The 24,879-nt window shown below is 44.7% G+C and overlaps 1 protein-coding gene across 4 annotated transcripts in view; it reads right to left on the bottom strand.

The window, feature by feature from the left end:
• The window catches only part of foxn3 (forkhead box N3), a 393,377-nt gene that overhangs the window by 256,318 nt on the left and 112,180 nt on the right, over positions 1–24,879 (bottom strand). For all 4 annotated transcript variants that reach the window (XM_070879649.1, XM_070879652.1, XM_070879650.1 and 1 more), the window contains exon 2: positions 23,250–23,815. In XM_070879649.1, coding sequence (XP_070735750.1) covers positions 23,250–23,801 — 552 coding nt within the window. In that variant the 5' untranslated portion in view covers positions 23,802–23,815. The remainder of the gene's footprint in view (positions 1–23,249; positions 23,816–24,879) is intronic.

The raw sequence follows: 24,879 nt of genomic DNA on the forward strand, positions 1-24,879 counted from the left end.
ACTTCGGCTAGGTGAACAGAAATTATTACACATTTGATCTACCCTGGTTGCATTTCTCGTGCAAGGCATGACACTGCAGCTGCCCAAGTGAACCTTCTCCCCACAGATTGCTCTGATTGCCCGTGTTTACAATCCAAAGCAAAACAGCTTAATTTTACGTTTGAGACTCGAGTCTCCCACCACAGAAACATTTATAGCAATTTTCCAGTGGGATAGAAGGAAAAGCAATCATTTATTTGTCAAAGCCTTCTACTTATGCTAGACTATATTATTATTTCAAGGATGCAACCATGAGGAAATCACAGCCCTAACAGAACAGAAGAGGCCAAAAAAATACACGAATTGAAGCTTCAGCAGTTGTCTTTAATTACTTCAAGTAAGCACTAACTGTGCTGCACAATTTATCTCTCGCCGACAGGCCCTTTCCTGTTTCGTTGCACAGGACAACTATAGGTCCAAAACATCAGTATCTGACCAAATGGGTTTCTAATGAGTACCAGACAACCACGAATTATTAAAATTTAAACAGATATACTGGATGTTTGGATCTCAGATGTTTGCTTAGTCACGGTTTACAAAAATACATAACAAATAGTACCAGCGAGAAGCAGAGGCACTTCTGCAGGATGCTCCACTAACTTCTCAAATGGAAATGCCTGGTTGCAGTTACGCATCAATTTCACTGTATACATGACTGTATTTATTGGAGTCTTTTGAAGATGAAGATTAATTCCTGCAATACTAACATTTTTATACCAGAAACAAAACTTACAGGTTTTATTATACTAGGCACAGAATTAAATGCTGTCTACAATTCTACCCGTTAGATCTGAAACTTTCAGAAAATCCTTCAAGTATTTATATACTAAATTCCAAGAGTTGGTAACACCTGCTTTATTTGCAGTGCGACCACAAAAAACAAGAATTCCTGTTATTTTACTCCCTCCAGAGATGGCGCTGTAACTTCGCTCATTCGGTTACAACAAACAGAGTGAACAGGCATGTCACTTCAAATGCCACAGGAGATACACTTGCGGTTACAAAATCACTGCCTTATTGCATTCTTCTAAACAGGATTACTCTCCTTAAGTTAAAACACACATTATGACAGACTAAAAATAGTGCTCACTGCAATAGATCGTTACACTTTAACTCGCATCGGTAATAATAATTACATAGGATTAAACAGGATATACACCTCCGACACAAGCCATTTGGCCCAATCAGTCCATGCCGGTGTTTATGTTCCACTTGAGCCTCCCCCATCTAGTAAACTAGAATTTGCTTAAGTTGCATTTTAATAAACTAGATGCCTTCTTTATAAGTTCTGAACGACCACAGCTCATATTCCATTATAAATTCAATTATAAATTATGATAAAGTTCCAGATGAAATTTAATGCCAAGAAGTGTGAAGTGATACATTTTGGTAGGAAGAATGAGGTGAGGCAATATAAACTAAACGATATAAATTTTAAAGCGGGTGCATGAACCTGCACCTTTAAAGTGGTGGCAGAACAAGTTGAGAAGTACGTCAAAAAAATAGAACGATCCTTGGCTTTATTAAAGCCCATGGGATTAAAGGGATAGCGACAGTGTGGATACAAAATTAAAGGGACGGAAAGCAGAGAGTAGTGGTGAACGGTTGTTTTTCAGACTGGAAGGATGTATACAATGGTGTTTCCCAGGGGTCAGTATTAGGACCACTGCTCTTTTTGATACACATTAATGACCTGGACTTGGATAGTCAGGGTGTCATTTCAAAGTTTGCAAGTGGCATGAAACTTGGAAATGTATTAGACAATGAGGAAGATGGTAATAGATTTCAGGGGGACTAGACAGACTGGTGAAATGGGCAGACATATGGTAGATGAAATGAAATGCCAAGAAGTGTGCGTGATACATTTTGGTCGGAAGAATGAGAGCCAATATAAACTAAATGATCTATTTTTTTAAACCCCCTTTAAAATTGTAATGATCGTTGGCTTTATTAATAGAGGCATACAAAAGAAAAGTTATGCTCAACCTTGATAAAACACTGGTTAGGCCTCAGCTGGAGTATTGTGACCAATTCTGGGCACCACACTTTAGGAAGTTTGCCAAGGGATTAGAGAGGGTGTAGATTTACTAGAATGGTACCGAGGACAAGGGGCTTCAGTTATATGGAGCGGCTGGAGAAGCTGGAGTTGTTCTCCTTAGAGCAGAGAAGGTTAAGAGGATATTTGACAGAGGTGTTCAAAATCAGGAACGACAGAGTAAAAAGTAAGTAAGGAGAAACTGTTTCCAATGGTGGAAGAGTTAGTAACCAGAAGACACAGATTTAAAGCGATAAGCAAAAGAACCAGAGGCAATATGAAGAAACAGTGAGTTGGTGTGATCTGAAATGCACTGCCTGAAAGGATGGTGGAAGCAGATTCAATCGTAACCTTCTAAAGGCAATTAGATAAATACTTGAAGGGAAAAATATTGCAGGGCTATGGGGAAAGAGCTGGAATGGGACTGATTGGATAGCTCTACCAGTACAGGCACATTGGGCCGAATGGCCTCCTCCTCTGCTGTATCATTCTGTGATTCTATGAACTGGCAATCGATCCTACTCTTAGCTTTTGTCCTGAAAGAACAGACACTGGCGTGTCAGCAGGGTGAGCTAGCTCCTGTACAATTCTCTGAATTAAGTGCGAGTATAAGGATGAATGTGAAGGCATTGCTATTGACCAGTCAAACTGGAGTGTTGACACTCACTGAATGTGGCACATTTCAAAAAAGCCAGTAGCTGGCAACTGCACAGCAGGAAGAGAGGGTGGAAGCCTCATGTGAAACCTCATTCTGCCAGTGACGACTACTGACACTGCAAATGCAAGCTTGTTATCCCCACACAATGGCCTCACCAGCCACCTACATGCATGGCAGGGAGAGACGGGCCTAGATAGGAGTCTTCTATTAGCAACTTTGTTGAAATCAACATGATCAAGGGTACAATGATGGGTCAGGCTGATAAGCAAGCCGGAATAGTAGATACAGAGCTGATAGAGGTTGAACCTACATGGTTGCTAGATGTGCAAAGCCAGCTCAGAAATCTAAACACATTTTAAAAAATTGATTACCTGGCCATTCTACCAATTCAATATTTTTCATTTTCATTCAACTGAAATTGCTATTATCCACAAATTAAGACTGAGGTTTCGACAATATCTCAATACACAAGAAATTTCTTTCCATTTAATACACACAACATGGCCACTCAATAAGTGGCCGCAAATAGCATCATAGAAATTTACAGCACAGAAGGAGGCCATTTCGGCTCTATCCAAGAGTCAACCCACTGGAGCATTTAGAACAAGACTCTTTTATAACAAAATCTGACATTGTGACATTATATACTATTTGGCTGCATCTGACAGTTTGATGAAACAAAATAGCAAGTTAAAGCTTCAGTTACGGTGAAATGGGTGATGAAGTAAGTACATGTTGAGTTCAAGTCAAGATTCAGAGGCAAAACTGATTGGATAGTTTATCAAAGGACTGTGATCCTGAGATTAACCACTCACTGCAGCTGAACAGGAGTTAATGCTTTTAAAAAGAGTAATTAGGTAACTCAGACTATGAGCAGACATGAAGTGCTTTGTGACCGGAGGCATATTCCAGGCTCTTTATGGACGAAAGAACGGAAGATCAGTAGTATAAATTTTGTAAGGGGGCAGTATTTTTTATTATCTTATTCCAGTAAGTAAATAAATTGGTATATTGGATTTTTCCACCCACTCTGAATAGAGATGCCCCATGATCATCAAAGGGGTTCCATAGTACAGTGGGCAGATCCTTCAACACAAATCCTGTAAAGCTCAAAGCTAGTATTTGGGTTAGTGAGTAAACATTTATCTGCAATAAATCAGATGACACTGTGCAGCAATTCTTAATAGATCATGTATTTCAGGATGAACAGAATCCACCATTTAGTGCACTCGCATTATGTAATAGCACCAGAATCATATATCTTAATATGCACCTCATACTTAGAATCCCAGCGATTCTAATTATGTTTTATTTCACCTTTTCATGAAACTTTTTCTTTTGCTCAGAGCATTCCCCAGTGGTCAGGCAATTAGAAAAGGATGATCAAGCCAAGACTGTTCAGTGCGACAATGGGAGCTTTATTTAAAGTAGCTACTGATGATATGCTCTTCCTTTCTCAAGGTTAGAAAGAATAGAAAGGGAAAAGCTTTTCTCTAGAGAGCAGGACTGCTGTTAACACTGATGTCTCATGGTTCAAAGAGATTGCAAAGTGAGTGCCTTGACTTGGAAGTCTGGTTGATAGATTATTCTTTTTCAGTATCAGTCTTAAATCAACATAACTTGAAGACACGATGATGCCACTTTGGATAAAGCTGCTATCCTGAAGGAGAGCTATTTGCAGGACTACAGGGAAAGGGTGGGGGAGTAGGACTAGCTGAAGTGCTCTTGCAGAGAGCCGGCACGGGCTCGAACGGGCCGAATGTGCTGTAATAATTCTATGATTCTATTTCAGACTATACTGGAAGTCAGATTGGAAAATCCAAGTCCAACATGGAAAAGAGTTGTCAAATGTATTTCAAATCCATCACTGTATTTCAAAGATCAAATCTAAAGATCGCAATTTCTTTCTTTTAAAAAAAATAATGCTGCCTTAATATTCCGTTTTTGTCTGCTTTCACTTCCCCATTCCCAACATACAACAGGCTATTACCATGGCAACAGGACACCTCGCAACCTCTGACCTCCCTTCAGGAAGTGTGCATGGTTTGTGCTTCTTCCACCACCCACATGACAACCTGACCAAGATGGGGAAATCATGGCCACACATCTGCTTCCTACTCTTGCATGGTGCAATTCAGTGCTTTAGCACAATGCCAGTCTGTATATTCTTGTTACATTTCTTTTAAAAAAAGAAACCCTGCAATTTGCATTGCCAAATTCTCAGTTTTATTATTAACCTGTTCAGTAGCCTGTCGTGATCACACAGCAAGCTGTGGCATTCTCACTAGAATTATAGTTGTCCCCAGTTCTGCCAGATCGATGCAATGTATTGAGGGTTACAGTTCATTGCAATACCCCACTGTTCATATTAGAAATTCAGCCGTAGAAACTTAAGTTTATATAAATACTTTTCTGTAGTGGATAGGTTCAACAATGCTCACCGTTTGTGTTAACAAACATTGAGAATGGCAGTTTAGCATTGTAAGCAAAATGGGGGGAAAAAATCTATTACACTCAAGTTTGTGCTGGTTATTGGGCACCATGATGGGGGAAGGAAAAGAGGGAGATATAAATGAGAGCGCTTTATATACAATTCACATGCGTTAGAGAAGGCCAGAACATAGTCATAGAAAAATGCAGTGACAACTTTTATTGCTATAGCCTTCCTCACATATATAAAGAGCAATGGCCCTGAATTTGAGATCAACAACGAAACAAAGGTATTAGCTGCTGTCCCCGAGGTACGCTCCGTACAAGGCTCTCGCAATTCCTGTGTCGGGAACTTTGGGTTTTCTGACATCAAATTCAATTCAACGGAACTTAATGGGGATCCCCTTGTGCAAACTGCTGTGATGTCTACGCAGCCAATCAAAAGGCAGAATTCTCACAGACAACAAAAAGGCAGCCCATAAAATTATAACTTAAAAAAAATAGTCAGTGAGAGCAAAACAAAGACTGGGGCACTCACATGGGGAAAAGACAAACCTGAAAAAAAAAGATGCACAAATGTAAAAAAAAAAATTATTTTTTTTTGGAGAAGTTTCTTAAATATTTTAATTTTTATTAAAATGGACAAAGTTAAAATTCGTTTTCCAGGCCCTTAGCCTTCGTTTAGCAGTAATAACGCTGTTACACCTAATCCCTTTGGGTCTAACTTTTAGTGGGGAATTTAATAGCGTACTTACTGAGGAAGAGCTGAAGTTTTAATCAGTTTCAATGATTTACGGGGTTTCACTGACTGCCGATTCTGTGGGGCAGGGCACAATGCAGCCAATTTCAGAGCCATTATTGTCAGATTGCAACTTCGGGATTTCCCGAGTCCATCAGTTGCAGTCAGATTCAACAACCGTATGATAGCGCACTCAGAGTACACTGTCATACCAACCACAAATTCAGGGCCATAGTCTTAAAGCATCTTATAGAGCAGAGGGAAACAGTGGCTGCTGAACAGCAAAGCAAACAAAGATTGAGGGGCGGGGGAGGGAATAAACATTCGGTCGAGGAGCTGCGTGTTGAGGTGGCTGTCGATAACATAGCAAGGCCGATGCTGAAATTTCAAGAGAGCAGGGCATAATGGCTAAAAGGCCAATCACTGACCATGGCATGAGGGAGAACACAGGGCAGTGCGTACCTCCAAACCATGTGGTCTTGGGTTCAAGTCCCACAACTGTGTTGTGGCAGTTTTGACTAGGTCACCAAATGGAGCATCATGCTAATAAGTTACACGACAGGCCAAGTCAACTATTCCAGTCTCCGACAAGAGTGCCATGCAACAATCTACAGGTCAATCGTACTCGCCCATCTGGAAGGTGGTTGAGGCAGCAGTACCTCCGTTGGAAATAACAGGGAAAATAAACAAAAGTAGGAACAAAGCACCAAAAAACCTAAAAGGACAATGCAAATTTCTTTGAAGTATGTTACTTCAAATACATAAGAATATGAGCATCTGCATTATAAATACTGGAGAGAGAAAAATCAAGACCAGTACCACCCAATTTGAAATCCAGAAAAACATGCTGACTGGACTCTATGGAATGTGAATGAACTCACTCTGATGGCCATCTCCTTTTCGGAAGAGGAGATAGGCGGTCAGATAATTTGTTTATCACCATGGCAACTGCTTGCATTTTGCATCAACTGAACTGCATTGCTATGGCGATACATATACAAGAGAGAAATTCTTCTCCAAAGCCAAGTAACAGATGGCAGTGAATTCAAAGTCACATGCACAGGTTTAGTGAATGCACGGCTCGTGCTGCAAGGCAGGCTCACTCCTCGACACACGCTTCCTTCCCATGGCTGCAGGAGGCCTAACCCTGGACAATGGTCTGCAGACAAAAAGACTGGGTCTTTTTGGGAATGGCACGCGAGAAAAGTTTTAGGGTTTTAATGCTGCTGCTGCACTGCCAAAAAGAGTGCTACAGTGCATATTGACAAATTCAGCATTAAGAACATAAGAAATAGGAGCAGGAGTAGGCCATATGGCCCCTCGAGCCTGCTCTGCCATTCAATAAGATCATGGCCGATCTGATCATGGACTCAGCTCCACTTCTCTGCCCGCTCCCCATAACCCCATAACCCTTTATCGTTTAAGAAACTGTCTATTTCTGACTTAAATTTATTCAATGTCCCAGCTTTTACAGCTCTTTGAGGCAGCGAATTCCACAGATTTACAACCCTCTTGAGAAGAAATTTCTTCTCATCTCTATTTTAAAATGGGTGGCCCCTTATTTTAAGATCATGCCCTCTAGTTCTAGTCTCCCCTATTAATGGAAACATGCTCTCTCCATCCACTTTGTCAAGCTCCCTCATAATCTTATACATTTCGATAAGATCACCTCTCATTCTTCTGAAGTCCAATGAGTAGACCCAACCTACTGAACCTTTCCTCATAAGTCAACCCCCTCATCCCCGGAATCAACCTAGTGAACCTTCTCCGAACTGCCTCCAAAGCAAGTATATCCTTTTGTAAATATGGAAACCAAAACCGCACGCAGTATTCCAATTCAATTGGTAGTGTTACATCTCAGCACTAAAACGGTCAGCCCACTCATTAAAAACAGCCCCACTAACCAGCTGCCATCAGACCCTCAGTGTGATAGGCTGATGCTGCATTAGCATTGCATCGGCTCCTGCTTCTGCACTCAAATCAATGTCAACAACTTGCCTTTAACATAGTAAAACATCCCAAAGCTTCACAGGAGTGCTATAAAACAAAATTCAACACTGAGCCACAGATGACCAAAAACGTGGTCACAAGTAGGTTTTAAGGAGCATCTTAAAAGAGGAGAGATGGACGGAGAGGCCAAGAGGTTTAGGGAGGGAATTCCAGAGCTTAGGGCCTTGGCAGCTGAAGGCACAGCCGCCAAGGTTGAACGATTAAAATGAGGCTCAAGAGGCCAGAATTAGAGGAGCACAGATATCTCGGAGGGTTGTTGAGGTAATATTTAAGGATCAGTCAATTCCATTAAGCCACAGACTCATAACAGTAAGCAGATTTTGCTACGACATTTGCTGAAACAGGCCCCACACAGGGCTCTCAATTTCTTCTGAATCCCAGTGTTAATCCATAGTACCAGCATTTTCTGTTTTTGTTGCATATTTTCAGCATCCACAGTGTTTTACTTTTGTAGACATATGCATGATGGATTGTAACCTTCGGGGGAAGTCAGACTACCAGTGTAAAACGCATCATGCATCAAAGTGCCGTGCGAGAATGCTTTCTTCACTGGTATTCCATCTGGCCAACTTTAATCCAAAATTACTCTGTACAGTTTGCATCAACATGAAGCTGAAATTACTTTGCAGAAACACAAACTCCAAAGTAGAGATGGTCTGTGCAGTCTCAACCATGCACGCATGAAGCTTGCCATACATAATCTGGCACCAATTGCCAAAAACAGCAGTCTGTCGTGGCAAACTTACAAGGATGGGTAGTGTGCAAAGTGGAGACGTCCCAATGGTACAGTAGACAGTACTCTTAAGGTTCCAGCTATGAATATATAAGAAAATACAGAACAAAAAATAGTAAACATTTAGCCCAGCTTGTTCTTGCGATAGATAGATCACATTCACCTTTCCCCATCACAGACTCTAACTCATCTCCGGAGAGAGGTGTCTTTACCACTGGCCCAAAACTCGGTCAAGTTTCTTCCCCGCTCTCCAAAATATACTGAAAAATTAACATTACAAATTACACCATTCGACCATGATTAGATGGATTCTACAGATCACATTTCCAAGTTCCAACAGTACAAGAACCGCCACTTTGTGTGTGTGCTCAATTGTCAATTTTTACCCCATTTTTAGCTAGTATTCATTCAGTTTCTCTTTTACTCTGTGGCAAAACAAACTACTGATCTCTAGACTCGTTAGAATTTCTACTCCGCCAATTGTCTACCCTTGGCCACCAATACTGCTACCTGTATTAGCAGCGCATTTGGAAAGCAGTGACAGGATCGGTCCAAGTCAGCATGGATTTATGAAAGAGAAATCATGCTTGACAAATCTTCTAGAATTTTGTGAGGATGTAACTAGCAAAGTGGACAAGGGAGAACCAGTGGATGTGGTGTATTTGGACTTTCAAAAGGCTTTTGACAAGGTCCCACACAAGAGATTAGTGTGCAAAATTAAAGCACATGGTATTAGGGGTAATGTATTGACGTGGATAGAGAACTGGTTAGCAGACAGGAAGCAAAGGGCCCAAGTTTCCACACGATAAAAAACGGGCGCCTCTCCGAGCTGGGGGCCTGTTTTTCGCGCCTAAAAAAAAAAATCGCGATTCTGGAGCGTTCGGCAGCTCAGGGGGGCGGAGCCTACACTCGCGCCGATTTTGTAAGTGGGAGGGGGCGGGTACTATTTAAATTAGTTTTTTTCCTGCCGGCAAAGCTGCGCGTGCGCGTTGGAGCGTTCGCGCATGCTCAGTGTGAAAAAAAACATTGGCAGTCGGCCATTTTTGTAGTTCTTTGTAGCTGTTTAATTTTTGAACATTTTTTAAATAAAAGCACATTGCCATCAGCACTTGCAGCATTCTCACCGTCTCCTCCCGCCGCCCCCCCCCGCCGCGGGAAGAACGGGCGCCTCCTCCTCCCCCCCCGTGGGAAGAACGGGCGCCTCCTCTCCTCTCCTCCCCTCCCCCGGCGTGAAAGAACGGACGCCTCCTCTCCTCTCCTCCCCTCCCCCGGCGTGAAAGAACGGACGCCTCCTCCCCCGCGGGAAGAACGGGCGCCTCCCACCCCTGCCCCCCCCGCGGGAAAGAACGGGCGCATCCCCCACCCCCACCCCCCCGCGGGCAGAACGGGCGCCTCAGGCTGACTGCAGAATTCTCTGTGCCTGAAGCAGTTTCACACAGGTAGGAAGGTAGTTTATTTAATCTTTTCTTTGCTTACAAATGTTTATTCAGGTTGGATTTATTTGTATAATATTTGTAGAAGTATAAATAAGGATTTATTGTAGAATTTAATGACTTCCCTTTCCCCCCCCCTACCTCGTTCTGGACGCCTAATTTGTAACCTGCGCCTGATTTTTTAATGTGTAGAACAGGTTTTTTCACTTCTACAAAAATCTTCACTTGCTCCATTCTACTTTAGTTTGGAGTACGTTTTCACTGTGGAAACTTTGAAATCAGGCGTTAGTGGCCGGACACGCCCCCTTTTGAAGAAAAAATTCTGTTCCAAAGTAGAACTGTTCTACCTGACTAGAACTGCAGAAATGAAAATGTGGAGATTTGCGATTTCTAAGATAGTCCGTTCTCCACCAGTTGCTCCTAAAAATCAGGCACAAATCATGTGGAAACTTGGGCCCAAAGAGTGGGAATAAACGGGTCCTTGTCAGAATGGCAGGCAGTGACTAGTGGGGTACCGCAAGGTTCAGTGCTGGTACCCCAGCTATTTACAATATACATCAATGATTTAGACGAAGGAATTGAATGTAATGTCTGCAAGTTTGCAGATGACACTAAGCTGGGTGGCAGTGTGAGCTGTGAGGAGGATGCCAAGAGGCTGCAGGGTGACTTGGACAGGTTAGGTGAGTGAGCAAATGCAGTATAATGTAGATAAATGTGAGGTAATCCACTTTGGTGGCAAAAACAGGGAGACAGAATATTATCTGAATGGTGACAGATTAGGAAAAGGGGAGGTGCAACGAGACCTGGGTGTCATGGTACATCAGTCTTTGAAAGTTGGCATGCAGATACAGCAGGCGGTGAAGGCGGCAAATGGCATGTTGGCCTTCATAGCGAGAGGATTTGAGAATAAGATCAGGGAGATCTTACTGCAGTTGTACAGGGCCTTGGTGAGGCCACTCCTTAAATATTGTGTACAGTTTTGGTCTCCTAATCTGAGGAAGGACATTCTTGTTATTGAGGGAGTGCTGCGAAGGTTCACCAGACTGATTCCCAGGATGGCAGGACTGACATAAGAAAGAAAGAAAGACTGGATCGACTAGGCTTATATTCACTGGAGTTTAGAAGAATGAGAGGGGATCTCATAGAAACATAAAATTCTGACTGGATTGGACAGATTAGATGCAGGAAGAATGTTCCCGCTGTTGGGGAAGTCCAGAACCAGGGGTCACAATCTAAGGATAAGGGGTAAGCCATTTAGGACCGAGATGAGGAGAAACGTCTTCACTCAGAGAATTGTGAACCTGTGGAATTCTCGACCGCAGAAAGTTGTTGAGGCCAGTTCATATTCAAAGAGAGATGTGGTCCTTACGACTAAAGGGAACAAGGGGTATGGAGAGAAAGCAGGAATGGGGTACTAAAGTTGCATAATCAGCCATGATCATATTGAATGGTGGTGCAGGCTCGAAGGGCCAAATGGCCTACTCCTGCACCTATTTTCTATGTTTCTATGTATCAAAGTTAAATAACATTGCACACATGACATCTACATGAGGAACTGAAAGAAATTAGTATTAGTTAAAAAATGGTAGTGGAGAAATTAATGGGAATAAAAGCCGATAAATCCCATGGGCCTGATGGCCTGCATCCTCATCATCATATGCAGTCCCCGCGAGTCGAGGATGACTTGCTTCCACTCTAAAAGTGAGTTCTCAGGTGACTGAGGAGTTCAATTCGGGAATTAAGAGTCTCTGTCACAGGTGGGGCAGACAGTCGTTGAAGGAAAGGATTGTCGGGGAGCTTGGGTTGATGCACGCTCCTTCCGCTGTCTATGCTTGGTCGCTGCTTGATGAACGGACTGAAACAGATGAGGAGAAATTTCTTCTCTGAGGGTTGTGAATCTGTGGAATTCGCTGCCTCAGAGAGCTGTGGAAGCTGGGACGCTGAATAAATTTAAGTCAGAAATAGACCGTTTCTTAAACGATAAGGGAATAAGGGGTTATGGGGAGCGGGCAGGGAAGTGGAGCTGAGTCTATGATCAGATCAGCCATGATCGTATTAAATGGCAGAGCAGGCTCGAGGGGCCATATGTCCGATTCCTATTTCTTATGTTAAAATTAATAGCATTCATTCACAGTGGTTTAATTTTGAGTACCAAAAGTGATCCTTTTTAAGTAGCTATCCTGCAATCCACAATGTTACCGATAGCCCATTTCTGTCAGGATTTTATTGCTGAGGGCAAGTTTCTAGTGTAAACACTGTTTGTCAAAGATAGCACGCACAAAAGTAAGCTATCTCAGCGACACTGCTTGCAGCTTCACTTTGTTTCCAATGTAAATGGTTTGGCAGAGCGCAAAAGCATGGCCACCAGTGAGTTGAAATGATCCCGCCTGGGTCCCCACAACAATGAAGCAGATTCACTGCCAAGAGCTGGGAAAGGGGTGGCACTAACAAAACAACTGGAGCCTGCTTAAAATGAATAGCTCGTGTGTCAGCAAAGCTTGGTTTGTTTATCTAGACTATCCTCCCAAGCAATTTCTTCATTTTCTTTCTCAAACCAACTCAGTTCCATTTAAAACCAACAAAGCATTTGACAGCTCCTATTGCCTGCATTATAGCAATGTTCAACCAGCTCTCCCAATATGTCTGCTGAACATCAGGATTTAGGGAGAAGCAGGAGTCTGTCTCAAGGAGCTGATAAAACTTATAAAATAGCCAGAATTAAGCCAGAACAGCATATGCCTCAACTGTGATTATCCAGCAGCAAGGAGTTCTGAGGCTGCAGCAGCAGACGACTGGGAGAAAGGGTAGAACATCAGAGTGAGGTTGGGAACTGGGAAATTGAGAGAGTTGGGAGCCCAGAACATTGTGTCTCTAGACATCAATATGCCCCGGAGTGATGTGGGGAGGCTTCCAAGCTGTACCCAAAGATATCTTTGTTCTCCCAACCCTCATCATAGGCAGTCCCTCGGAATCGAGGAAGACTTGCTTCCACTCTAAAAATGAGTCCTTAGGTGGCTGAACAGTCCAATATGAGAACCACAGTTCCTGTCACAGGTGGGACAGATAGTCGTTGAGGGAAGGGGTTGGTGGGACTGGTTTGCCGCACGCTCTTTCCGCTGCCTGCGCTTGATTTCTGCATGCTCTCGGCGATGAGGCTCGAGGTGCTCAGCGCCCTCCCGGATGCACTTCCTCCACTTAGGGCGGTCTTTGGCCAGGGACTCCCAGGTGTCAGTGGGGATGTTGCACTTTATTAGGGAGGCTTTGAGGGTGTCCTTGTAACATTTCCTCTGCCCTCACTGTGGGAGATGGGTAATCCACTGTTACTGTTCCCATTTCTTCCCAACGTGTTTAAAGGTACGGTCGTCGGTAATTCAGAAGAAACCTCTTTACCAGAGAGTGGTGAGAATGTGGAACTCGCTGCCACAAGGAGTAGGTGAGGCAAATAGTATAGATACAATTAAGGGGAGGTTAGAGAAGCACATGAGGGAGAAGGGAATCCGGGTTATGCTGATAGTTAGCTGAGGAAAGACGGGAGGAGGTGCGAGTGGAGCATAAACACCGGCATGGACTGGTTGGGTCGAATGGCATGTTCCTGTGCTGTATATCCGATGTAATCCTATGTAAAAGCCGTGGATTTCAAACTTGGGTCTGTGAGATCATGGCATTTGTGCCCATCTGGGAATGAGTACAACGTCCAGCGAATTTTATGTTGTCTATTTTTGTTACTAACATTTTATTTCTGATAATATGAGTACAGAGGGCCGATAAGAGTATGACAATATTTAAAGGGGCGACGAAGCAAAATTTGAAAACCACAGACTTCGACGATTCAATTTGTTTCAGTGACCTGGAACTCACTGAGAGGCAAGAGGATTTGTGCAGTGATATTTTGTCCATTTAAGTGAGCTATTTGTTCATCAGGTATTTGCTTAAGGGGATCCATTGTAATTGCAAAAAGCAACATTGAAGCCATGCACAGATGCATACACGGTTGTTTTAAAGTTAATTGGACTGCGGTATAAACCTGTGATATCAGCGGGGCAGCTTTTCCAGCAGCTGGGCCGAGAGCCAGCACAGGAGAAGCACTCCAAGAAACGGCTCGCTGATCATAAATGGGGTTCAAGGGTACAATCCCAACAAGCTTCATTTTCGCTTGTTTTCTTGTACTCTAAACATTCTAGTTAGAACAGTACAGGAGATGCCTGCACAATTCAGGGAACAGGGAGGGATCAGTTAATAAACAGCCAGCAGTTTTGTTTTGCATTTGTGAAGTAACATCCAGCAAATCAACTTGTAGCATTGCACTAAAAAATATATCAAGCCATAAAAACTAGGATGTTCTCCACAGATGCTGCAATCTTGACTGAAATACCTAGTTCCTGGTGGCATCCCCATTCAATTGCTCAGCAATTAATCGGAGAATGAATTTGGTACGAGGTTGCAATTACTTAACTGGGGACTGATATGTCCTTACTACACAGTATAAATGCACAAGAGGCCCATGCTTGAGAGATCAGTCTGTGACCTGTCCTTTATTCCTTAGCACTCAAGTGATGAAGGTGGGTGGAGCTTCCCCTTTTATACCTGAAGGTCCAGGTTAGGAGTGTCTCCCACCTAGTGGTCAGTGTTCTCACGGTGTACACCTTAGGTCAGTTTATACATGGGTTACAATGCTGGTTGAATACATGACATCACCTCCCCCCCCCGCCCCCCCCAAAAGTCTTATTGGGATCACAGGTTGAGTCTCTCTGGTGGTTTACGCTCCCTTGTAGAGCGCCTGAGTTGGGGCTCCGGTTGTTGGGCGCTGGCCTGAGTGTCTGCTGTTTGCGGTGCCTCATGCCTGTCCGGACTGCCCACAGTGACTGGGCTCTCCTCCCTTTGGTTCCAGTGTTCGGTCACCTGTGGTGGAGTGAACTCTACATCGTGTTCTTCCTCTGCTTCTTCGATGGGGTTGCTGAACCTCATTTTTGTTTGATCCACATGTTTGCGGCAGATTTGTCCATTGGTAAGTTTAACTACCAGAATCCTATTTCCCTCTTTGGCAACCACAGTGCCTGCGAGCCATTTGGGCCCTGCAGCGTAGTTGAGGACAAAAACAGGATCATTTACATCAATACATCGCGCCCTCGCATTCCTGTCATGGTAGTGATATTGTGACTGGCGCCTGCTCTCGACAATTTCTTTCATGGTGGGGTGTATTCCTTTTCATTAGTAGCTCTGCGGGTGGAACCCCTGTGAGCGAGTGTGGTCGGGATCTATAGGCCAACAGGAGGCGTGATAAGCGGGTTTGTAGGGAACCCCCTTGGAATCTGAGCATCCCCTGTTTGATTATCTGCACTGCTCGTTCTGCCTGGCCGTTTGAGGCCGGCTTGAACGGTGCTGTTCTAACATGGTTAATTCCATTGTCTGCCATGAAGTCCTGGAATTCAGTGCTTGTGAAGTACGGGCCATTGTCGCTGACCAAGATGTCCTGTAGACCGTGGGCGGCGAACATTGCCCGTAGACTTTCTACCGTGGCAGAGGATGTGCTTGAATTTAAAATGTCACACTCGATCCATTTGGAGTAGGCGTCTACTACAACCAAAAACATTTTCCCCATGAAAGGACCTGCGTAGTCCACATGGATGCGTGACCAAGGCTTGGCGGGCCACGGCCAGGGGCTAAGGGGGGCTTCCCTGGGCGCATGGCCCAGCTGGGCACACGTGTTGCACCTGCGAACACAAAGTTCCAGATCTGCGTCTATCCCTGGCCACCAAACGTGTGACCTGGCAATTGCCTTCATCGTGACAATGCCCGGGTGCCCATTGTGGAGTTCTCTGATGAACACCTCTCTGCCCATCTGGGGCATGACTACGCGGTTTCCCCACAGTAGGCAATCGGCCTGAATCGAGAGTTCATCCCTGCGCCTGTGAAATGGTTTAAATTTCTCAGGGCATGCCCTGTACGTGGCTGCCCAGTCCCCATTCAGGACACATTTCTTGACGAGAGACAATAGTGGGTCTCTATTTGTCCAGACTTTAATCTGACGGGCTGTCACGGATGAGCCTTCGCTTCCGAAAGCTTCAACAGCCATGACCATCTCAGCACCATGCTCGGTAGCCCCCTCAGTGGTGGCTAGTGGGAGCCTGCTGAGTGCATCGGCGTAGTTTTTTCAACCAGTATTGTAACCCATGTATAAACTGATCTAAGTTGTACACCGTGAGAACACTGACCACTAGGTTTATACCTGGACCTTCAGGTATAAAAGGGGAAGCTCCACCCACCTTCATCACTTGAGTGCTAAGGAATAAAGGACAGGTCACAGACTGACCTCTCAAGCATGGGCCTCTTGTGCATTTATACTGTGCAGTAAGGACGTATCAATGGCGACAAGAAACTGGGATTTAAACCACGCGAGCATGGCCACTAGCAGAACAGACGAGAGGTACTGTGTTAAGGAATGGTTGGGACAGAGATTCAACATTGTTAAAGCAGCACACAGTTCTCCAGGCAGACAAGGGCAGTCGGGCATGCCCCAACATGTAGTCAAACCCAGAGGGGGAGTTCGACAGAGACAATGGCAAGCTGAACGGCGATTCATGCCATTGCAAGGGACAATGCGGCCAGTAATGGGGTCATCAACACCTGTTAATGGTGCACTCAAAGACAATAACAGGGGCAGTCAGGGACGATCGACTGGCAAGGGACCTTTTGTTTCAAACCGCAACTCATGCTGGAGGCGTGGAGGCACACACTCAGCCGGAGTTTGAAGAGATGAGCAAAATACCTGCAGAAATGGACACTGGGGGAAATCGCTGGAAGCTAAAGTTCAGCGAGTTCATGTGGAGCACGTATACAGTTCATACACCAGGACGCCACCGATAATGATGAAAGTGCTCCTCAATGGCATCCCAGTATCAATGGAGTTAGACACGGGGGCCAGCCAGTCCCTGATGGGTATCAAACTGTTCGAAAAGTTGTGGGCATCTAAGGCCAGGAGGCCAAAATTATCGCCGATTGACGCACAGCTACGGACTTGCACAAAGCAGATCATTCCGGTGCTAGGCAGCGCCACGGTAGTCGTGACCCACAAAGATTCGGAGAACAGGTTGCCACTCTGGATTGTCCCAGGGGACGGTCCCGCACTACTGGGGAGGAGTTGGCTTGCTGTCATGAACTGGAAATGGGGCGATGTCAATGCAATTTCCTCTGTGGAGCGAGTATCATGCTCACAGGTCTTGGACAAATTTGACTCATTAGTTCAACCCGGCATTGGCACTTTCATGGGGGCCAAGGTAGTGATTCACATAAACCCGGACACCAGACCAGTACACCACAAGGCCAGAACGGTGCCGTACGTGATGCGGGAAAAGATAGAAGGCGAATTGGACCACCTGTTGAGGGAAGGCATCATCTTGCCAGTCGAATTCAGTGACTGGGCGAGCCCGATTGTGCCGGTGCTCAAGGCGGATGGGTCGGTCAGGATACGTGGTGATTACAAGGCCACCATCAATCGGGTGTCACTCCAAGACCAGTACCCGCTACCGAGAGCGGAGGACCTCATTGCGACGCTATCCGGTGGCAAACTTTTTTCAAAATTGGACCTGACCTCAGCTTACATGACCCAGGAGCTGGCGAGTGAGTCGAAGAAGCTGACCACCATCACGACACACAAGGGGTTGTTTGAGTACAACAGATGTCCGTTCGGGATTCGCTCGGCCGCCGCGATCTTCCAACGAAATATGGAAAGCCTCCTCAAGTCGATTCCATGGACGGTGGTTTTTCAGGACGACATCCTCATTACGGGTTACGATACTGAAGAACACCTCCACAACCTGGAGGAAGTGCTACGCAGACTGGACCGGGTAGGTCTGCGACTGAAAAAGATGAAGTGCGTCTTCCTAGCTCCAGAGGTAGAATTCTTGGGGATGAGGGTAGCAGCAGACGGGATCAGCCCTACTGCATCCAAGACGGAAGCGATCCAGAGAGCACCCAGACCCCGTAACACGACGGAGCTGCTTTCGTTCCTGGGGCTCCTGAACTATTTTGGTAACTTTCTTCCCAAATCGAGCACGCTGCTAGAGCCGCTACAAGTGCTCCTACGCAAAGGTCGCGAATGGGTCTGGGGGGACAGTTAGGAAAGGGCTTTTAATAGAGCACACAATTTGTTATGTTCCAACAATCTGTTAACGCTATATGACCCATGTAAGAAACTTGTGTTAACATGCGATGCGTCGTCCTATGGTGTCGGGTGTGTGTTGCAGCATGTCAATACCAAAGATCAGTTTATACATGGGTTACAATGCTGGTTGAATACATGACAGGGACAATGTGCTTTTAGCCTGCGAGAGCGTGTACACTGCTTTGACAATACTTTTTGTAGTTGTGCCTAACATAGGAACATTAAAAATAGGAGTAGTAGGCCATTTGCCCTTTTGAGCCTGCTTCGCCATTCAATATTTTGGCTGATCTTTGACCTCAACTCCTCCTTCCCAGCCTATCCCCATATCTCCTGATTCCCCTAATATCCAATAATCTATTGATCTGTATACTCAATCCACAGCTCTCTGGGGTAGAGAATTCCAAAGATTCACAACCATCGGAGTGAAGAAATTTCTCCTCATCTCAGTCCTAAATGGCCGACCCCTTATTCTGAGACTGTGACCCCTGGTTTTAGACTCTACAGCCAGGGGAACAGCCTCCTAATATCTACCCTGTCAAGCCCCTCAAGACTTTACATGTTTCAATGAGATCACCGCTCATGCTGCTAAACTCCAGGCTAGTCTACTCAATCTCTCCTCATAGGTCAATCCCCTCAGCCAAGAAATCAGTCTGATGAACCTTTGTTGCACTCCCTCGAAGACAAGTATATCCTTCCTTAGGTAAGGAAACCAAAACAGTATACAGTACTTCAAGCGTAGTCTCACCAAGGTCCTATATAACCACATCTAGTGCAGTTGAATGAAGTGTATTATGCAGCGTCAGGTTTAACTGAGTATTTAATGCAAGAAGACTTTATATAGGGAAAACCTGGAGAGATGACATCATCAAGACAAGATAGCCATTTGTGGTAAAGTATCTCACATCGTGGCCCCTCGACCTGCAAGAGAACAGCTCCGCAGGTCGGGAAGTATAAGAGCTGGAGTGGCTTGCCACTTCAACCTCCAGCGCGAGCTGCTCCAAGTGTGTGACGATTTCGAGAAAGGTGACTGGATGACGTCATCATAACCCTGTCGCCATTTTGGAGCGTGGGCAGAAAAGTCGGCAGGACCCAGGTACAAAGGAGTGGGAAGGTCGGGACAGATGAGCGGTGAGTGTTTGTGGCGAGATGTAGTGCATGTTTATCGCGGAGGAGCGGCGAGAGATCGTGGCGGGGGTGCGACAGATGAGGGTACGGGGCCCAGAAGAGCCGAGGGCCCGGGGCAACACGTGCCAGCTCACACTGCGATATGTGTGCGCACTAGGTCCGTGCAACAGAGCAGGTCTCCAGTCGTCTTGGTTAACCCTTGCCACTGGACCAAGACCTAGCTCTGTCAAGCCCGTGTGGTGGCTGGTGTGCAACGGTCACCACACGTTAAAAAAACTCCACGCACAGGCATCTTCCACCCCCTCAACTAGAGTTCAGGACTGGAACATTGGGTCCTTCATCGAAACACCTGTGAACTCGTGGAAGCAAGTCATCCTCATTTGAGGGACCACCTATGATTTCACACTCCAATAGCCATCTGCAGATAAACAAATCTAACTTCTTCCGTCGATTGATAATGGTCAACTCGTCCCATTGTTACCAATTTTAATTGTGTTCTGAAGTAAAGTGACCTTGTATGTTTTGCCCCTCTACTGTGCCAGATAGAGAGCCACTTCTTAATCTGATCCACTGGGGCCAAACTGTGCTATGCTAAAACATACACTCAGGCCACTGCAGAGAAAGTGAAGGGAGAACACCAATGCAAAATCCTTGAACTATCATAGTCAAGGCACTGCTTGGAACAACTGAAGGGGTTGCAAAAAAAATTGTACACATTTAGCACTGCATTAGAGTCAGTTTTATAATAATAACTTGCATTAAAAAAAAACACCTTTAATGTAGTAAAACACCCCAAGGCAGGAGTGTTATCAAACAAAAGAAGAAGACATTAGGGCAGAGCTTGGTCAAAGAGGTAGGTTTTAAGGAGCATCTTCAAAAGGAGGAAAGAAAGGCAGAGAGGCTTAGGGCCCAGGCAGCTGGAGGCACGGCCGCCAATGGTGGAGCGGTTAAAATCGGGGCTGCACAGGAAGCCAGAATTGGAGGAGCGCTGATGTCGGATGGTTGTAGGGCTGGACGAGGTTACATTGATGGGGAAGGGCTATGCCATGGAAGGATGTGACAACTAGGATCAGAATTTTGAAATTGAGGCATTTTACAATTACAATTTACAGAATTTTCTAAATGTTTCCTTCAGAAAAAAAAGTTTATTCCAAACTCACTCACTGGTATGTTGAAACATTCCAAAAATAATTATAAAGACTACAGTATTTTTGATCTAAATGAGCCCTTCTGTTTGTAAATATGACATCTGGATTGTAGTTGGGACTAGGTTCAAACTGTGTATGTATACTAAAATAGTTCAATGGTGACCTGTGCTTAATCCACACTGAAGTCAAAGTAAACAAATTTACAAACAAAGCCTTTCCTCTAATGCTTAAATGGCTTTTTATTCATTAATCTATCAATGCAACAACACTATCACAAAGGGGAAAAAGTTAGGCCTATTTAGTAAAATGTCAGCAGCTGAAAGAAGAATTGTCTGGTGCAGTTGTTTTTAAAAGGTCAAACAATTATTTTGCTAATAACTACTGCAGCATTTTTGTATAGAGTAATGAGATTTTGAAGTTGTTATTTTATAAAAAGCACATGTGGACAGTGCAAAAACAAGGCTCACTGGATTGAAACAATCTTTAAGGGAAAAAGTATAATTTAAGAATTTTGTTTCAACAGGGTAGATTTTGACTGTGTAAATCGGGCGAAAGCAAGTCGGCTGCCCGCTTTACTCCTCTCCCGATTTTTATTGTCATTGGCTTCAATAGAAGAGATTTAAAACAGGCTGCCGATTCACTATCGCACGTTTGGCACTATTGCACAAAGTCATAATCTACCCCATTGTGCTTGCAGGCTCATACATGCTGCAAAGCGCTCATCTGAAGCTGAAATACACAATTTGGGATTGAAATACAAATACATTTGTTCGCACTGAAACCCTATTTACACTGTGGAACCAATGAATTTGCTCACAACTTGTGATGTGCGCCTCTCAATGGGATTTGCCCAATTTACACAACAGGTTGGCTTTGACAACAGTGCAACTACATGTGTGCAGTTAGTACAAAGCCACATCTGCAACTTGACTGTTTTTTTGGTAGTGTCAGCCGTGGCTCAGTGGGTAGCACGCTTGCCTCAGAGTCAGAAGGTTGTAGGTTCAAGTCCCACTCCAGAGACTTGAGCGCAAAAATATACGCTGACACTCCAGTACAGTGCCGGGGGAGCACTGCACTGTCAGAGATGCCTTTCAGATGAGACGTTAAATCGAGGATCCGTCTACTCTCTCAGGTGGATTTAAAAGATCCCACGGCCCTATTTCAAAGAGGGGTAGGAGAGTTGCCCTCAGTGTCCTGGCCTATCAATCAACATCACAAAAACCAGATTATCTGGGCATCATCACATTGCTGTTTGTGGGAGCTTGCTGTGCGCAAATTAGCTGCCGTGTTTCGTACATTCCAACAGTGACTACACTTCAAAAAGTACTTCACTGATTATCAAGCGCTTTGGGAGGTCTGGTGGTTGTGCAAGGCGCTATAGAAATGCAAGTCTTTCTTCCTTTATGATCAGTGTAAAAAAAACTGCACAGCTGTTGGCCGAGAGCAGAGGCTGCCCGCAGCCAGAAAAAAAACGTAAACCCAACAGTGACCATTAACCTTTGCCGCTGTTGGCTCTTTAGACTCCGAAAGTTGCCGATCAACGAAGTCAACAACTAGCTTTTATACAACACATTTAACATAGTGAAACGTCTCAATGCTTTTCACAGCAGCATAATCAGACCCAAAAAAATGAACGCCGCCTTCTCCTGTGATGCCTTTGAAGGTTTGTAAGCTGCCTCATATTTATATTACAGTGCTGCCTCCACAGGTAGCACGATAAATGTAAAATGAAGCATTAATATTTAATTCACTTTAGAAGGTCCGCTCTAGTGGCTAGGGCGCTGTCCGAGGCATCCTTAAATAATAACAAAGCAACAGCAGAGGCAGAGATACCAAGACTTCCTTTGACAGAAAGTTTCACCTGCTGCCTCCAACCTGAAGTGCAGTCGGCAGCAAATATAAACCTGGTCTGCCAGGTGGTAGTATTTTGGATCTGGCTGCCGCAGGATTTGGCTCTTGACTGGTCCTACAGCACAGAAAACTGCTGGCCTTTATGGGCGCAAAACGGAGCGCGCGAGACACAGAATGCAAAAAACGGGAGCAAGCGTGCAAAAGGGGAGGACAGAACAAGAGGAGAGATCGAAAGAGAGCAAAAATGCGAGAGGGAGAGGGTGGCGAGAGAGAAGAAGAAAGCAGGAGTGAGGAACAAAATACAGGAAAGAGCCAGAGAGAGAATGCGAGAGCGCACGAGCGCAAGGGGTCAGTGCACAGGGATGAGAAAATTCAAGAGAGAATGAGAAAGAGAGTGCGCACATATGTGAGGGAGAGAGGGGATGCAAGACAGTGATGTTTTATATAGGGTTTATCTTTCTAAGAAAAAGTTAAATACAATCACAATACTGTTGTATTCCTTAGAAATTAGATGCCAAGCACAGCAGGTGTCTAGGGAATATCCTATTGTGCATCACCATCCAAGGACTCAGAAACCAGCATAACTAGTTGTCTTTGATTTAGCTTAATCCTGTGAAGCTTCAACCTTTAACACTGAAGATTAAACAATTTTTGATTGCAGATATATGGCAGCTTTGTGCATTTCTCATGCAGAACCACTTCAGAAAAGACACGTCCAACATTTTGTGGCTCAAACGGTTTCTAAAACCGCACATATAAAAGCAGAACACATGAACATGAATTTATTTTTTTTGTTACGAGAAATGTTAACATCGTAAATGATTCAAAGATTTGCGGTGGACAAGCAATTAAACAAAGGAAACAGACAATAAAAATGGAAAGCTTACCTGGCTCCTGTCCTTGTCTACTTTCTTGAAACATTTATTCAACGACAGATTGTGTCTAACAGAGTTTTTCCACCCAGTTGGAGCATTTGCAAAGTAAGGGAAATGTTCTAGGATCCAGTTGTATATATCCTTAACAGGCAGGCGTTTGCTGGGCGAGTCCTCAATAGCCATAAATATGAGGCAGCTGAAAGAATACGGAGGTTTGCAGTTCGGGTTCTGCTTGGCATCGTAGGGCTGGTCAGAATGGGCAGGGGAAGGAGGGGTATCCTCGTCAATATCCTGAACCGGGCTGACACTACGCAGCACCGTGTCCCCAAAACTTTTCAGCAGATTCTTGCTCTCGTGCAGCCAGTTCAGGTTTGTCAACTCTTCATCCTCCATGGCCACTTTTTCCAAACGGATGGCAGGTAAGCAACTGCTCGTTATGTCCAGCTCCTCAACTTCCTGGAGTGCCTTGGTTAGTGAGCTCCCTGGGTAACACTGGCTCAGTCCGCTCGAAACACTGATTCCCGAGCCTTCTGGCTTCTTACTGGGAGGCATGACTGGACCCATTTAGACCGAGGCTCCTAATGAAAAGGCAAAACAAAAAAATAGAAAAAAAAGTTAGGCCAGATGCGTACATCATCAGTAAACTGATTTCCCCCCTCTCTCTAGCTCTCTTCTATGCCAGTGAGCCGAAATAACTTTGGCTACAAATGGAACTTCAAGTCCCTTGAGCCTCTAAGCAGGAAAATTATATCATGGCTGACAGTAAAGTAATTTAGTTGCACTGTTGCTATAGCAACTTACTGCTCTGTTTGTGCTTAATTTTCTTATTGCCAGTCTGGTCCCGCAGGGATTTGACTAGCACTGTACCTCCAGTTTTTTTAGACTTTGCAACCAATTTGCAGCAGAACACTTCCCGTAACCTCAACTTAGTACTCAAAATGTTGTAATTTGAGGCAGTGATAGGAAAGCAAAAACAAATGCATGAAACAGTGCCAGCTGAGGGAAAGAGAGAGCTTTGCTTTAAGCAATTTTACACAGCTAAATTTTTACTGACTAGACATAATTCAGTGGGAGGGGGTAGAATACTTGTGCTCAGAGATGATCTAACTATACTGTAATGAATTTAATTGATTTGGTCAAATATTTGTTGATGACGAAGCCAGAACATTACAAATGCCTTCTAGTAAGAGTTTTCAATACTAAAAGGATTCTGTCGCTCCCCTGATCAGTGAGTAGCTGACACAAGGTCTCAGATTCGATGTTCAGTCTGTGCTGTGTTAACTGATTTCAGCCAGCTTGGCAGAAGCAGCACTAGAACTGGCCTCGGCACCCCAGCTCCTACTAAACTGCGTGTGTGTCTCTTGTATGGTAGCCTAGATCTTGCATGGTAGTCAAGTCTCTGGCGAATGTTTGTGGCGGAGGAGCGGCGAGAGACCGTGGCGGAGGTGCGGCAAATAAGGGTACAGGGCCCAGAAGAGGCGAGGGCCCAGGGGCAGCACGGGCCAGCCCACACTGCGATGTGTGTGCGCACTAGGTCCGTGCAGCAGAGCAGGTCTCCAGTCGTCCTGGTTAACCCTTGCCACTGGATAAAGGCCTAGCTCTGACAAGCCCGTGTGGTGGTTGATGTGAAACAGTCACCACG

This window comes from Pristiophorus japonicus, chromosome 4 (genome assembly GCF_044704955.1).
Source record: "Pristiophorus japonicus isolate sPriJap1 chromosome 4, sPriJap1.hap1, whole genome shotgun sequence".
Classification (NCBI taxonomy): domain Eukaryota; kingdom Metazoa; phylum Chordata; class Chondrichthyes; family Pristiophoridae; genus Pristiophorus; species Pristiophorus japonicus.